The sequence below is a fragment of the Bombus impatiens genome, unplaced genomic scaffold (genome assembly GCF_000188095.3).
Source record: "Bombus impatiens unplaced genomic scaffold, BIMP_2.2 scf_0235, whole genome shotgun sequence".
NCBI lineage: Eukaryota > Metazoa > Arthropoda > Insecta > Hymenoptera > Apidae > Bombus > Bombus impatiens.
In genome coordinates, this window is record NT_176654.1 from 1,394,488 (window position 1) to 1,410,014 (window position 15,527).

Genomic DNA, 15,527 nt, shown 5'->3' on the forward strand with positions numbered 1-15,527 from the left:
TATATATATATATATATATATATACGTGTGTGTGTGTGTGTGTATATATATATATATATATATGTATTATACATGTGAAACATATAATTTTTATATTAATTTTGTACATATTTTGAATGTATTAGACATAAAAGCCGTTACAACGAATGTAAAAGTTAGTTATATATTTGTATGTTCTATAAATAATAGCTTGCTACTTAAATATATAAATAATAAAATATATATTAAAGTATCCAATATAACATTTAATCTACAAATTCTATTTATGTATAATTTATGTATATAGAAGTGAATGTATAACTGTAAGATTATTTTGTCTCATTTGATATTACTAGTTAGATAATGATAGATTAAACATGTTTCAGAGGTGAATCAACACCTAATTTACCAGTGGATATGCGTCCACTACCTAAGGAACCTGATTCTGATGAACGTAAGAAGAAAACATTGAAAAGCAAAATGAAGGTAAAAGAAAATAAGGATAAACCCAACATCAGTTATCCCACCAACTTTGAACATACTGTACATGTTGGATTTGACGCTGTTACTGGTGAATTTACGGTAAGTCAATTCACTATTTGCAATTTGTTACTATTGTTCAAGATGCACTCGCTTTCCGCTTTGCTACTATACAATGGTACGGAGTATCCAAATAGACATTACATAGTAATTCTTTATTGCATTACATTACTGGTTACATAAATTCTCCAAGATCCCTTCTGACAATGCAAGAAAAAAAGAACTAATTCTTAGATATGAAACATCTCTGATTGAATTTTTATTTGTTGTTTTCACCAATGGAACATTATTAAATTGATATTTATTAATAGGTAATATTTAGCAATCGCTTTGCAATTTTCATTGGCTTATTCATGTATTAATATATTGCATAATAAATGATAATAAAAATATGTGGAAATAAAGTAAGTTACAATAATATAACCTGGATAGAATTTAATTTACTTTGTAGTGCAATTTTTATTATATTTCAATAAATTAAAATTGTGCGTACGTGCGTGCGTGCGTGTATGTATGTGCGCGTGTGCGAGTGTGATTGTGGTAAATGAATATATATATATGTATGTGAAGAATAATTCATTTGTGAAACGTGTGTCATCGTAAGAGCAACTAGTAATGTATTATTAAATATTAATGCAAACAATTTTCTTTGTCTAAAAAGTATATCTCAAATGGATCTTTCGTACCGAAAAAAAAAAAAAATAAATTTTCATCACTTGTTCACATGTGTATGGACATTGTGGAAAAGTAATTTGGTAATTTGTCTGATGCTTCTTATACCTATTATTTTTTCACATGAAAAACTAACTAGACACGTATTTCTTTCAAGCTGCCATTAAAAGTAAGTAATTTAAAATGACCACAAAAGTAGTTTGTTTATAATCCTTCTTATTATACATACACTTAATTTAACTGTTTGTTTTTGTTGCAATTAACAGGATTAAGTTGTTATATTTTATTTCAAAATTTAGAGTTTATCATAGATTAGAAGCATATAGCTGCTTTAGTAGATTTATAGATGCTTTAGTCAACGTTGCATTTAATATTATTGCTTTCTTGCAGAATGAATTTTAACATTGGTTTGAGTGCTTACAATCTTACTATTTATTCAACAACTGTAACAATTGGAGTCTTAAATATTTTATATTTGCACGGTGTTCTCTTAGTTTTCGGAACTTTGAGAATTATACTTTTGTAAATATTATATCCTAACCTATCAGTTACATCTTCTTTAAAGTTTTGTACATGTAAGACTATTAATGATTACTTTGAAATATAACTTTTGTTCTTAGGGGATGCCAGAAGCATGGGCAAGGTTGCTTATGTCTAGTAATATTAGTAAACAAGAACAGAAGAAAAATCCACAGGCTGTATTGGATGTTCTGAATTGGTATGACAGTAGCAGTAAAGAAACAAAAGGTTCCAAATACATGACAACTACAAAAATGGTTGGGGTGGTTGGTAAGTTAATAACATTTACATAAAGATTAATCTATAATGTTGTTATTATCATATGCCAGTTATATATACATTAACGAATGAAGCACAGGAAATTTTATGTGCAGCTCCTATTGAGAGAGCCAGTAGTCCTAGAAGCATGGTGGGTATAGGTGTTGGGACAGGAGGAGGAGGAGGAAATATTCGTGGTCAAGCAATGTCACAAGCTTCTGGAAGTTCTCATTCTCAACATTCGCTCAGCAGGTAAGCCTCATATGCTTCTAAATCTCTTTCTCTTCCTATTTTTGTACTTATTCTGTATATAAAATTATAGAGTAAGTAGCAGTAGTCCAAGTAGTACACCAACGGATGCTTGCGCGACTAGTTCCGAACAGGAAGATGAACCGCCACCACCACCGATTTCTGCTAGGCCCGAACGTACGAAATCGATCGTAAGTAATAACTGTCTGCAAATTGTCAAAAATTAGAATTATTTTTCTATATTTGAGTGTTGTAAGTACTAAACTAAAAAATTAAATACTTTGCAATAGTATACAAAGCCAATAGAAGAAGAACCACCGCCTCCATTAACTACCACGTTAGGATCACCCCAACGAAACGGAACGCCGCAACAGCCACATCAATCACAACTGGATAGAAATAAAAATCAAGCGACTCCTACATCAACGACAACCGATCAAACAAGACCAGCGCAAAGTGATAAAGCTAGAAAGAAAAAAATGTCAGATGATGAAATATTAGAAAAATTAAGAACAATTGTAAGTGTAGGTGACCCAAATAGGAAATATACGAAAATGGAAAAAATAGGACAGGGGTAAGTTATATAATATAAAATAATATAAAATGTAAATATTCTCTTATGGAATTTTTTTGCATTTTTATATATTTTTAATGTTATCTTCCAGTGCTTCGGGAACGGTGTACACAGCAATTGAAACATCAACAGGTATGGAAGTTGCAATAAAACAAATGAATCTTTCACAACAACCAAAGAAGGAGTTAATAATAAATGAAATATTGGTTATGCGGGAGAATAAGCACCCAAATGTTGTAAATTACTTGGATAGTTACCTCGTAGGAGAAGAATTATGGGTAGTTATGGAATATTTGCCTGGTGGTAGTTTGACAGATGTTGTAACTGAGACTTGTATGGATGAGGGTCAAATAGCAGCAGTGTGTAGAGAGGTCCTACAAGCTTTGGAGTTCCTTCATTGTAATCAAGTTATACACAGGGATATTAAGTCTGATAATATCCTGCTTGGACTAGATGGTGGAGTAAAATTAACAGATTTTGGATTTTGTGCACAAATTTCACCAGAGCAAAGCAAACGAACTACAATGGTTGGTACACCATATTGGATGGCGCCAGAAGTAGTTACAAGAAAACAGTATGGTCCAAAGGTGAATGAAAAGAATGATACTCTACAACTATTACATTGCAATGTCTATATAGTAATTACTATATAACTATTGTACTATAATATTTATAAATTATTTAAATCTTATAGGTTGATATCTGGTCGTTGGGTATAATGGCTATTGAAATGATAGAAGGAGAACCACCATATTTAAATGAAAATCCATTAAGAGCATTATATTTGATCGCAACAAATGGTAAACCTGAAATCAAAGAAAAGGATAAACTGTCAGGAATTTTTCAAGACTTTTTGGATCAGTGTTTGGAGGTCGAAGTGGAGAAACGATCAGCGGCTTCAGAATTACTCAAGGTAATTCTAACAATATTTTATACTAACCTAAGGTACAATTAATATATGTTTTATATTTAAATTTACGTAAATGGAATAAACTTTTAATAAAATTTGTACTTTTATGGCGAATTGCAGCATCCTTTTCTGAAATTAGCAAGGCCACTTGCTTCCCTAACACCTTTAATAATGGCAGCGAAGGAAGCTGCTAAAGGTAATTAGAAGAGTGGTATTATGATATGATCATAAAAATATAATTTTGCAGAAAAATAATGAATCACCCTCCCAAAATGGAACGGCACAATAATTCAATAATATATAATAAATAATGAATAAACATATATAAATAAATAAATAAATATATATATGTATGTATGTATGTATGTACGTATATAAATATATATATATATATATATATATATATATATATATAGGTCATAGATAGATAGATAGAACTTATCCGATACCTTGAAAAGTATCGAGAAATGGTTTCAAAGTTTTTAAATTGCTCGATTCTCGCATGTTGCGAGGAAATCAAGTTAAATCAGAAGAACTGTGAACGATCTGACGGCAGAAATCTTGTATTCCTCGATGGGTATATATTAGTTACTAAGAGTTCAACATTTTATTTAAATAGTCTTCAAAGTAAAAGATAAACTGTACGAGTGGGTTGTTGCCTGAAGAGCTCTTGTACTAATACCGAACTGTCATCGAGGATTCTCAAGCGACTGTCAGTTATTTTCTAAAAATATAAAGCTAGTATTACTGACTCTAAAATTGAAGATCAGAGTTAGCTACAAACATACATTATTTATAGCAAAAACCTTATTAGATAATACCACAAAACAAATGTGAACAAGTACATAGGACCTATTCTAATATATTATTATGGTTTAACAAAAAAAAATCGTAGAAGAAGAAAATTGATCTTCGTGTCAGACTTATATTTTTTGAATGAAGATATGGAGAGCAGAGCAATATGTTTTCAGTCTTTGGTCTGTCAGTATGACGTAGATGTATAAGCGATAGCCTAACTTGTTTTAAACGTTCTCAAGAATCACGTTCTTGTCAATTGGATGTTAGTAAACTTCATTATGTTATTATATTAAACTGAAGTTTTAATGAATCTTTTAAGTATTTGGACACTGCAACTTTTGCATTATTATGTTAATTTGTATATAGTATAGGCAATTAATTTCATACATAATGAAATTTATGATGAATTTCATACACGCGATTCTTATTTAAAGCTGTTCATTTATAGTTGTAGGATAAAATATAAGTACTTTTTCTCATTTGCATCGCTGACGGGACACGTTAAAATATCGACCCTGTTGCTAAAGTACATTATGATGTGAGAACATCTTTCTATAGACGAATGTCTAGTTACGTGTGTTCTTCGATACAGGTCAAACATAAGTTGTCTTTAACGTGTCTTATTAAGAAGTGAACGGATGATGGACGAAATTTTAAAACAAGGTTCAGATATAGGAACATTTTGTGACACTATAAAGTGCCTGTCTTGTCATGTTTAGAGACGTGAAAAACTCGCGCTAGATTCCTTATGATCTTGAACCATCAACAGAATAATTTCATATTTTGTTTAATACAGATACAGATTGAGAAAAAATATATAAATTTATGTTGACGATGATTATATAAGACAAGGTTTCTACGTATGGTTGTACTACATTAAACGTAATAATTAATGTCTTTCCTAATTATATTATATCTTAAACATACTATATTACTGAGAATGAAACCTTGGATACTTTTAGTTTAAGGAATACGAACTTTCGAATTTGTTACTTTTAATTCTTTGCATCTTCGTTACGTATAGGAGTTTATCGTAAACTAAAGCTAAAGAACGCCACGTAAAATTATAATAGATATTGAAGAAATTAACATATTACATATGAAACAAAAAAAGAAAAAGAAAAAAAGGAAAAAAAAAAGGAAAATGCATACGTTATTTGGTAATGAACAATCGTATATGTAATAATATATTCATTATTTACTGAGTTTATTACTTTCGTAATATTAAAAAGCCTGATTAGTTTTTTATAATAATCGATAATGTCTAATTATACTTGACAGACGAAGCAGCTCAGTTTGTATTGTGCGCTTACGCCTAAATTTGGAGTTGTATGCTGAAGGGTAAATCTACTTACCTGTAAAGAATCAGGGATTATAATATATAATCGCATGGAATTTGTTTCAGTATTCTGTAAGAACGAGCTCTTGCATTATTTTGTTTCAGCATCAACTTCAAATTTTCTAGGAATTGTAAGCAATTATAGGAGGTATAGAAAACGAAATAATTGTGCACGTCTAGTATTAATAAATATACATTTCTGTAAAAAAAAAAAAAGAAAAAAAGAAGAAAAGAAAATGAGATTCAGGGTCAAAATTGACGTTAACAACTCGATCAGAAATACTGAACGAGGTCCTGCATTTTCACAAATATCTTTAGAAAAAAGAAGTAACGTCCATTTTATGTCTATTATATTACTGCGACAGTTATTAAGCATATTTCAGCTACAAGTAGTAGCTATCTATAAGATTCATTTTTATTCGTAAATCGAGGCAAGTTAGATGCAAAATTTTACTTGTCCATATTTTGAAAAATTTGTATAGAAACGTATGCAAATAATAATTAGAAATATGAATATTTTGAATGAATCCTGTTGCTTATGTATAGAGAATAAACAAAAGTACAAAAGTTGTATTAATATGCCTTACTGTAATAAAAGTAAACATTATTTATAAAATTAGCAAGCAATCGTCATTATTTTAATATTGATGAACAATACAAAATTACGTATAAAACACATAATAAAAATGTGGACAAGTGTAAATGTTTTTGCATCTTCATCTTGATTACCGTTACAAGTGCATTTATGTATCCTCATAAGGAATGTATTATTGTCAGTTTAGAACTATGAAATAGGTTCCTATACACAAATCAAGTTAAGTATGTATATGCATGTTTTCAATACCTTTTTTTATGATGTTTTTGAAAATGCTTCGAGATCTCAATTATAAAATAAATCAGGCCTACTGATACTGAAGCCGCTAGTTCATTTATACATGTCACAGTAAACGTTTTGGCTTCAAATTATTAATAAAATTTCCCACTTCAACTGTACCTCTATTTGTATAAAATTGGCTTTTATTATCTAATGAAAATATTTGGTAAAATTCTGGTTTCTCAGGAAAACTAATACTTAACAGTGTCGAATTTAAAAATGAAAGAAAGCAGCAAATGGATAATGAATTATTGTAAAAATTATGCCTAGAATTTGCGTATATATTGTACTGTAACATCTTTTAGTTTGTTTTGAAACGTTAAAATATAAGGAAACATTTTATAACAAAACGTCCTAGTTCTTTGAATGAAATCATCCTTCCTTCTATTTTATAATATTGAACGATAAAGTATTTCTTCTATAGATACAGTAAGAGTAGAGTAAATTTATGAAACTCAAATGTAGTTAGATTTTCTTTTTGGATATAAAAGACTGTGCACCACAAATAATTACAAAGTATAACAAACTTTTTATATTATTAGCATATATATTCAGACAAATAAATAGTACTTATTATTTACACGTTCTGTCCATGAAATGTGTAACATGAAAAAATAATAGAATGTTTTTATAAGTTAGTTGATAAGTGTTTTACATTAATTTGTTATATATTTTATACACACTAAATGTATTATTTTACAGTCATTTAGAGTGTATGTACAGAATCAAATTTATTCTAAGATTATAATAATGCAGATATTCACTATTATTCACTAGTATCCCATTAATAGATTTGTCGCTATGGATGTACATCTGTGTATTATAATCTATGCTTTCTAATAAATGTTATTAATCTCAGAGTTTACGACGCATAGACAAGACATATATTCATAGCAACTATGGAATATGTATGCTAAGATTTAACATAAAAATATTTATTGTTTCTTAATAACATGATTGCTTTTGTCATTAAAGGAACTTTATAATTCCGAAGAGTAACAAAACAGTAACAGCAAATTACAAAATATCAAATAGAGTCACATTTTATTAAGAAATATAAATTCTTTCTGTCAATAAGATAAGTTAGATATTTTAAACATTTTCAAAAATTTTATTAAAAACTTATGCCCTCCTTAGTTTTATGATGTCATCTTTTTCTCTTCTCCCGCTGAATGAAAGTTTATGGATGCCGAGTTGATGCAAAATCGCTTCCTTGTAGGTTTTGGCCCGTCATTAAATACATGTCCCAAATGTGCACCACACTTTGAACAGGTCACCTCGGTCCGCACCATATCTGGGTTTGCGATCAGCAGTAGTAGATTTCCACCAACTGTACGTCAATTGTCGACGCAGTTTTCGTGTGTCAATGGTGAAAGTGAAGTGGTGGTAGCGGAGCAATAGGAAGACAAAGGAAATAGAATAATAGAGTGTGATTAAACGCAGACCAACACCTTTGTTTGTTCACTCTAAATATTTTCCAGTTATAGCAGCACCAAAAACAGTAAGCTAATATTAATAAAAGCTATAGACTGATAGTAACGAAAATTAAAATCAATTACCTAAATAAGTATTCACAAGAAATAGAAGTTTTAAGTAAAAATAAAGATATATCTGCGATTAATAATTATATCCTTAAAATAATGCGTAAAGTAAGAAATAGCTACACATTCTAATCAATACCCGTAATCTTGTCCCTTGCTTTACTCATCCATCGAAGCTCTGTCCAAATTTCCCTTTGATATCTAATTGTCTTGATATTGTATGACAAAATTAAAAGATATATTAAAATAGTTCAGAGCAATATTTGCCTCTTTAGTCAAATATTTTTATGGTACTATTTGAAAGAAACATTTTCATTTAATTAACACGATTTAAACATATTGCCAAACCTACTTTTATGAATAAATTACTACAATATTGTTATCTGTAAGTGGCATATAGAGTAACATTCAAATAACTAATCAAATATTCTAGTCACAACCTGGTTAATATTACATGTTATACATCATTATTTGCCAATGTATTTCTACATGTATAAGTAAGATTCAACGTAACTAGTACCAACAAACGTATGAATTATTTAGTAATCGATATAACAAAAATTATAAAACGCATACTCTCTTTTAATGCAAACTTAAACTTGTAATTTTATTATTTAGTCTTCATATAAGCAAAGTATTTAATAATTATAATAATTTTATTAAAATCTTAATGTTACATAAAGCAAAGCTATATGTAAAGAATTATTACATGATTAAATACCAAAAAAAAAAAAAAAAAAAAAGATTAATTCTATATTTTTCATATATACAGAAATAAGATATAGAAAGGATTATTTTTAATGGATAATTATGACCTTAGTTTGTACAATAGGCGATGTAAGTCTAACACAAATCACACTCTAAGCATTAACATGCGAGGTAAAGGATACAAGGAATATTGCCTCCCAAGTATTATAATTTTAATATAAATAAATTATACAAATAGTATAAATGTGTACAAGTCATTTTGTTCTTATACATTAAAAACATGTATATATCTGTGACAAAAATTGAATTATGTTGATAAACTTATCACGCATAAAGCATATAATATACTGTACCAATATATTTTACTAATTGATATTATAATACTTTGTGTATGTATGTCTGTACTATATGTAAAATATTGCAAAGATTTGACCAAATAAAATGATAAACAAATTACAGAAGACTTAGGAGACTACGAGACAGTAGCAGAACTAGAAGTTTAGGAAAGGTTTTGTGATAGAGTAATTGTAAGAAAAAATGAAGAATGTACAAGAATGGTAAACAGATAAAACTCTAATGTTTGTGATATGATATGATATTGTGTTATATCTCAATCTGTCATATAAGTCAAATTTGATAATAAGGAGTTTATCTATGTACCATTTAAATAGATATATGTAATTAATGTAAAATGATACGCATGATGAATACTATGTTATTGTATTAAGAATCCGAGCATAATTCTAAAAGTGTTGTCAGTAAATCAAAATTCATATATCCGCTTACCATGTGAAGTATCTTTGGTTAACTTGACTCGTCCCTGTTCCAATACTTCATTGAATGCAGGCCAACCACAACCACTATCGTACTTTGTGTCAGAAGAAAATAATTCTTGATCACAGATTATGCAGGTGTACGTGCCTTTCTCATAGAATTTATTGTAGCAACCAGAAAAAGGTCTGCATGGAGAAACAAAGAACAATTAGAAGCATGAAGATGCATGTACACTAGGAAGTTAATTGTGAGGACCTATACTTTATTTTTAAACCACTCGGTCATGACGCAAAGTCAAGCCAATACATGCTCTTGAAAAAGTTATTTTAGTCTCACATCACCTAAAAGTAAACCAGTTTCGATCGTACGACAATATTTTTGGAAAATTGTATCATGCGACTGTTGCAATTTACTTAAACCTAAGTGACTAAAGGTTCAATAATGCGACATTGTTAGTTGATAATTATACGTAACAAAAAATCGAACTCGTCGATTATAGCATTAATCCTTGGGAAATTACAAGATGTATAAAACGTATATTATTAATAGGTTACACGTTGCAGGATTTAAAAGCATCGTTATTCAAGTTTGTATAAAAAAATTCAGAATTTTGTAAAATATTGTTTACATGTATAGACTCGTATGTAACGATATAGCGGCGTACATTTATATTTTACACGAAACTTTACTACAGCTACAACTAATTTTCTAATGAAATCGAGAAATAACATATACCGATATAAAGATCGACACGATTCAATTTTTAATTTCATAGCAAGTGAATTAAATTCCCGATATACGTACCTCTCTGTACCCTTTTCCTGCGTGACGTGCCACTGTAGCGGTGTCAAACGTTTTTTTAATTCTTCTTTATCGATTTCCACAGTCATTCTCCTAATTAACCTTTGGAACAAGTTACGAAGCATGCAATAATAGCAACTTTAACAATAAAAAAAGAACGCAGTCTGGTTGCCGCGCTTTCCTCAGAACTTCGCAACTATACACTGAGAGAACAGAAGCGGCACTGCTGCCTGCTCCTTTGAAGCATGGACGATCAGATTTCGTGACCTTGAGTTAACCAATCAGCTTCTCTGGCAAATAGATTTGATAATCACGCTTTCGCAGTAACACGTGGCTTTTATAAAGAAAAGCTATATGATGTGACCAGGCCGTACGATTGTTTTTCATTATCACTGTTTAAATTATACATACAAAAAATGAAAAAAATATGTACGTACTCAGTGTGCGCTATATATATATATATAAAAGTTAATGAAATTTCAATTATTTACAATATACGAAATAAATTCCATACTTCACGTATAATATAAATGAAAATTATAATTTTCTATTAAAATTAGCTATTGTAATACATTGACAGTGAGAAATGCAACGCATATTTCATATTTGGAAAAAATACAAATCAGTCAGTTTTTATCCTTCACGCAGTTTGCGATCGATACTATAATGTTTTGGAAAGAACAGGAAACATTCATATTCAGAATTAAGTAGCGTTATGAATTAATAACGTTCAAGTGTTTAAACATATGTAGTCACGAACAAAAGTGTTGGTACACTCTTTAAAACAGAATAACTTTTTTAAAATCAGGCCAAACGATTTGAATTTATTTAAAACAAATTAGGAGGATTAGTTTACTACATAATAAATTGCAGTTGATCGCAATCGCGAAAAAAACAGTAAAGGCTACACTTCTTACAACTTCTTCATCTGAGCCTGTAATACAAGTTTAAAAAGTACACTTCCTAAATTTATTAGTTATATACAGTCTGTACATGTATGTACTAATGTTGTACTAATGTACATATGTACATTACTCAGTTTCCATTAGTTGTACTCTCTTCTTATTGTGGCCTACTTTATTTATTATCCGTTTTATTCACTATTTTATTATTTCAACTATTTATTTCAATATGGCATGACAAGGCATATAATATCTAATAACTTGATCGTAATTAAATTACAAAAAAAAAAAAAAAAACAAATGTCGTGATCGCTATTCAAAAACGATAAAAATTATAATCTGCGAATGCCCTAAAGTAAGAACCAACATTGGATTCGTTGTAATATTTAATAACCTTTGTCAATAAACGCAATAAAAACAAAAATTAGTAAGGCGTTGATCAACGGAACGCTTTCTCTGACTTCGTTGAACCCTCAGATCCAACTTAAAATCTGACTTTGTCGAAGATATTATTCTTTTTCCATCTTTTCGCTTTAGTTATTTAGTTGCTTATTTCTCCTTTGGAACTTTTCCTTTTCACTTTTCGCTGAAAGTACATACATATATGTAGCATGTCACTGATACCTTGACCGTGAGACATGCACGAACCTGGATGGAAGTGAATACTGGAAAGGAAAACTTCTATAATAATTGCAGGAAAAGAATCTACTCTTATTCTTGGTAATCGCACGGATGTCATCCCCATCATAGGGATGGGAGGGTGGGGATCAAATTACAGGTAGGCAATCATGTGAAATCTACATAACGCGCCGGTAAGTTCCAGAGCCAGTCGCGGTCGAGTAGTGTAACACGATCCAGTGTCGGATATGGTTCAGATGATGTATGTATGTATGTCAGTACTAATCGAAGAGTGAAATTTTCTTATCTTTGGCTTTTTTTCAATGAAACTTTGTCAGCGTATTTGTAAGAACATTTTAATTAAAATGTGACCAAATACGGTACAACTTGAATTTTGTATTTACTTACTGATATGTATTTAATTATTATTTATGAAGTAAGCGAATATGTTCGCAAATTATAGCAAACAGAAACGCGTAAAAAACATGTTGATAAAGGTTCTATTCATCACAAATGAAAAATAAAAAAGTTTGATATTTCAGTTAAAGATTTCCTTCCTATTATTTCATATGGAAGCCAAACGTTTCGACTCCTAGTCCCTCTTTCTTTTTCACTCGCATTATCCTTTTTCACGTCTAACATCCATCGGCAGTCTCTACAGGAATAGAAATGAATCTTGAAGAGAAACTTGAATCTAGGAACAGTAAATAAGCATACAAGCGTATAGGCAAAATTCAATGTACTAAGAGGAACAGTTTTTTTTCCTACAAATATAATAATTAAGCAATAAATTGCTAATAAAGCAATAATTAGACCACCGATGAAGTTATCAGCAAAAATTTACTCAGAATCAAGTACTTAACGACATACGTGAGAATCAACGTCATCGGCGTTGGTGTTCCTTAATATAAATAATTACCAAAATCCGATCATAACTACGTATGCAAGATTATAAGAAACATCTGTTATAATTCAATTAGAAACGAATATCATCAGTGTATTGGATTTGTGTTTCGAGATAAGTTTTTTCAATCCGGCGACCGACGACCCTTGACTATAAAATAATAACAAATTAATTATAAATATAGTATTAATTATAAATAAAGTTACTTATTCTTAGATTTCAATGAATTTTGGATACGTTCGATATTTCGAATATAAGACATTTTGAACAACTTTTCCCTATATGTATTCTGTCTATTCAGTGTGTACACTATGACAGTGTATTCTGTCTATATATATGTTGTGCGTTCATGTGACGTGCAGCGCACGCGTTAGTACCTTGGTCGCCTTACTGCTGCGGAAATGTAAGACATTGCGTTGTCTTTCTTTGTCTTTCATACGATAAACTTTGGAGGATTAAAGTTGCAATATTTTTTAAATCAACCGTTTCTCAGCCCCAATATCTTCATACATCCTTCGTAGAGAATAAAAATATGTATCTAGCGGTGTACAAAAAAATATACAATACCATTAGAAAAAGCTATACATTGGCATTGAAATCTCTTTAGATAAGAACGTAGAAAGAAATGGTAATATCTTATTAATTTTTCCCCGTCAAGTGTCAAGCAACTTTTATACGAAACATTCTTTTCGCATTTCTGATACTTGGAGATATGTTAATGCGTGGACATTTAAAACGGACATACTGTATTTGGACATTCCGGAAATCGAGGATTGCACTGGGTGCTTAACGTTAATTTATGTTTATACATAAAACTATATGCTATAAAACAATAAATATGTGTTTATTAATAATAAAAAATGTATTATGAAAATTATTCATTTGCCTACTACAATAATAGTAATAAGAGTAATTTAGTGGCCTTATTTAAATAAATAAAAGTATGTGCGCGCTTTAAATTGTCGAAGTTGCGCAGGATCTGCTGGATTTCTGCTGCCTTTCTGCCGTCTGATTATGCTACGCAGAGCCTGTTACGCTCTGCTGCCAATCTACACGCAAATGGTTATCAGTGTAGTTTTATTAGGCTAGTGTTTTAACGGAGAATGTAACGACGAACACACAAGATATGTGACATAGTTTATACTTAACAATTTTATAATTTTATATTCGCTACTTTGTACCAAAGGGAACGGAAAATGAAGAAACAGAAAATAACTAGAAGGAAAAAAACGGATAATGAGTGGAGTTAGACTAAGTAAGATGATACTAAAACAACATGGAAGACAAAGAAATAAGATTAATAACGTCGACACGATAACGTAACAAAGGCAATAAGGTTGATTGGGTCTTTCATACGGGTTAAATTTATTCGAAAGTACTAGAATAATTTATTGGACGGAGTGGTTGATCTGAACTCTATGTAGTTCATGACCGGACATCTTGTCCGCGGTGATTCGGCCATCTGACGAGCGCATGTTCCATAGTTGCAGACGGACGTCACGTGGTCGAATCTGTGTAAGATATTTTTGTATTCGGAAGTTTCCAACATAAAGGTATATTGATCGAAAATTCAGGTAAATATTACGCTAAGGGTAATTCTAGCTGTCATATATACGGTTATAGGCTATACCGATTTGTTTTCCTTTGTATAAATTGTAAAAAAAAAAAATAAAAATTGTAAAAAAATGTGGCGCAGCACAGGCGAAATGAACTGTGACGAATAACAACAAGCAGTAGCAGAAGGGTGAAATAAAGAACAGGAAGAAGAAGCACGTGAATATGTCAGATATGTAAAACCATTGTTGTAGGTTAGACGCGTGAAATTTGAAACAAGTAAGAAAGGAACAAAAAGAGAGAAGAAATTGAGGTTTGTTTGCGAAATGCAAATAGAATAGATAATAGATAATACGTAAAGCAATATAATTTTGTGGATGGTAGAAGAATAGATTTGTTTGAATTCTAGGAGACTAAAGAACAAATAAAGATACATTTAGGAGATATATGTGTGCGTTGTTTATTTGTCCATTGACCATAAATTGTGAAATTAAGCTTGAAAAATATAGATGACAGATAGAATAGAATTGGGTAATGGAACACCATTATGAAAGGTAGTAATTATGATCTGGAAATATATTAGTACGGAAGAACACCGTTGGAATCTTCTAATTACATGGATGCTATGTGGAAAGTGATTAACGTTAAATGAATTCTATCTAAAGGAATGAAACTTATTAGTAATAATATGGAATGGTATTATTAAAGCTAGTAATTATATAGAATTATATAGAATTACTAGCTTTAATAATATCATTCTATGGTGAGTTATAAGGGTGGATGAGAATTGACGCATTACAGACAGAGACAGGGAAGAAAAATGTATCCGTTGGAAGAAGGTCGAGCGGGAGGGAATGGAAAAAGGAAATTATTGAAAAGCTTAATGTTATTTGAGATAATGTCATTAGTTTCTCGATTATCTAATTACCACGGTTACTTGTCCAGTTCTATGATAATCATATTTGCACTAGTCAATGTCTTCTCTATTGCATAACGACAACGTGTAATCCAAA

General features: G+C 30.3%; 2 protein-coding genes and 2 long non-coding RNA genes across 6 annotated transcripts in view; 2 read left to right on the plus strand and 2 right to left on the minus strand.

Moving 5' to 3' along the window:
- LOC100743939 (serine/threonine-protein kinase PAK 3) overlaps window positions 1-7,062 on the plus strand; it is a 9,595-nt gene extending 2,533 nt beyond the window's left edge. Inside the window, exons 3-11 of one of the 2 annotated variants that reach the window (XM_024366793.2) lie at window positions 366-561; window positions 1,349-1,360; window positions 1,812-1,980; window positions 2,085-2,220; window positions 2,291-2,408; window positions 2,508-2,791; window positions 2,883-3,378; window positions 3,486-3,704; window positions 3,822-7,062. In XM_024366793.2, coding sequence (XP_024222561.1) covers window positions 366-561; window positions 1,349-1,360; window positions 1,812-1,980; window positions 2,085-2,220; window positions 2,291-2,408; window positions 2,508-2,791; window positions 2,883-3,378; window positions 3,486-3,704; window positions 3,822-3,905 — 1,714 coding nt within the window. In that variant the 3' untranslated portion in view covers window positions 3,906-7,062. The remainder of the gene's footprint in view (window positions 1-365; window positions 562-1,348; window positions 1,361-1,811; window positions 1,981-2,084; window positions 2,221-2,290; window positions 2,409-2,507; window positions 2,792-2,882; window positions 3,379-3,485; window positions 3,705-3,821) is intronic. The other variant, XM_003488482.4, reaches the window with a different exon arrangement.
- Window positions 7,063-7,218: 156 nt separating this feature from the next.
- On the minus strand, window positions 7,219-10,794 carry LOC100744132 (methionine-R-sulfoxide reductase B1). Of its 2 annotated transcripts, none has more exons than XM_003488485.4 (3): window positions 10,540-10,794; window positions 9,748-9,920; window positions 7,219-8,042 (listed from the first exon to the last, which is right to left on the minus strand). In XM_003488485.4, the coding sequence occupies exons 1-3, from the start codon at window positions 10,659-10,661 to the stop codon at window positions 7,852-7,854; spliced, it is 486 nt and encodes a 161-aa protein (XP_003488533.1). In that variant the 5' UTR covers window positions 10,662-10,794; the 3' UTR covers window positions 7,219-7,851. The 2 variants fall into 2 exon arrangements, with proteins under 2 accessions (XP_003488533.1, XP_012239545.1); XM_012384122.3 differs by having other exon boundaries at window positions 7,219-8,006; window positions 10,540-10,791.
- Window positions 10,795-12,453: 1,659 nt separating this feature from the next.
- LOC117151497 lies at window positions 12,454-13,104 on the minus strand. The gene is made up of 2 exons (XR_004461485.1): window positions 12,976-13,104; window positions 12,454-12,711 (listed from the first exon to the last, which is right to left on the minus strand). It is a non-coding gene; the product is annotated as an uncharacterized LOC117151497 (long non-coding RNA).
- Window positions 13,105-14,629: 1,525 nt separating this feature from the next.
- LOC112212623 lies at window positions 14,630-15,194 on the plus strand. Its single transcript, XR_002946454.2, has 2 exons — window positions 14,630-14,827; window positions 14,924-15,194. It is a non-coding gene; the product is annotated as an uncharacterized LOC112212623 (long non-coding RNA).
- Window positions 15,195-15,527: the final 333 nt, after the last annotated feature.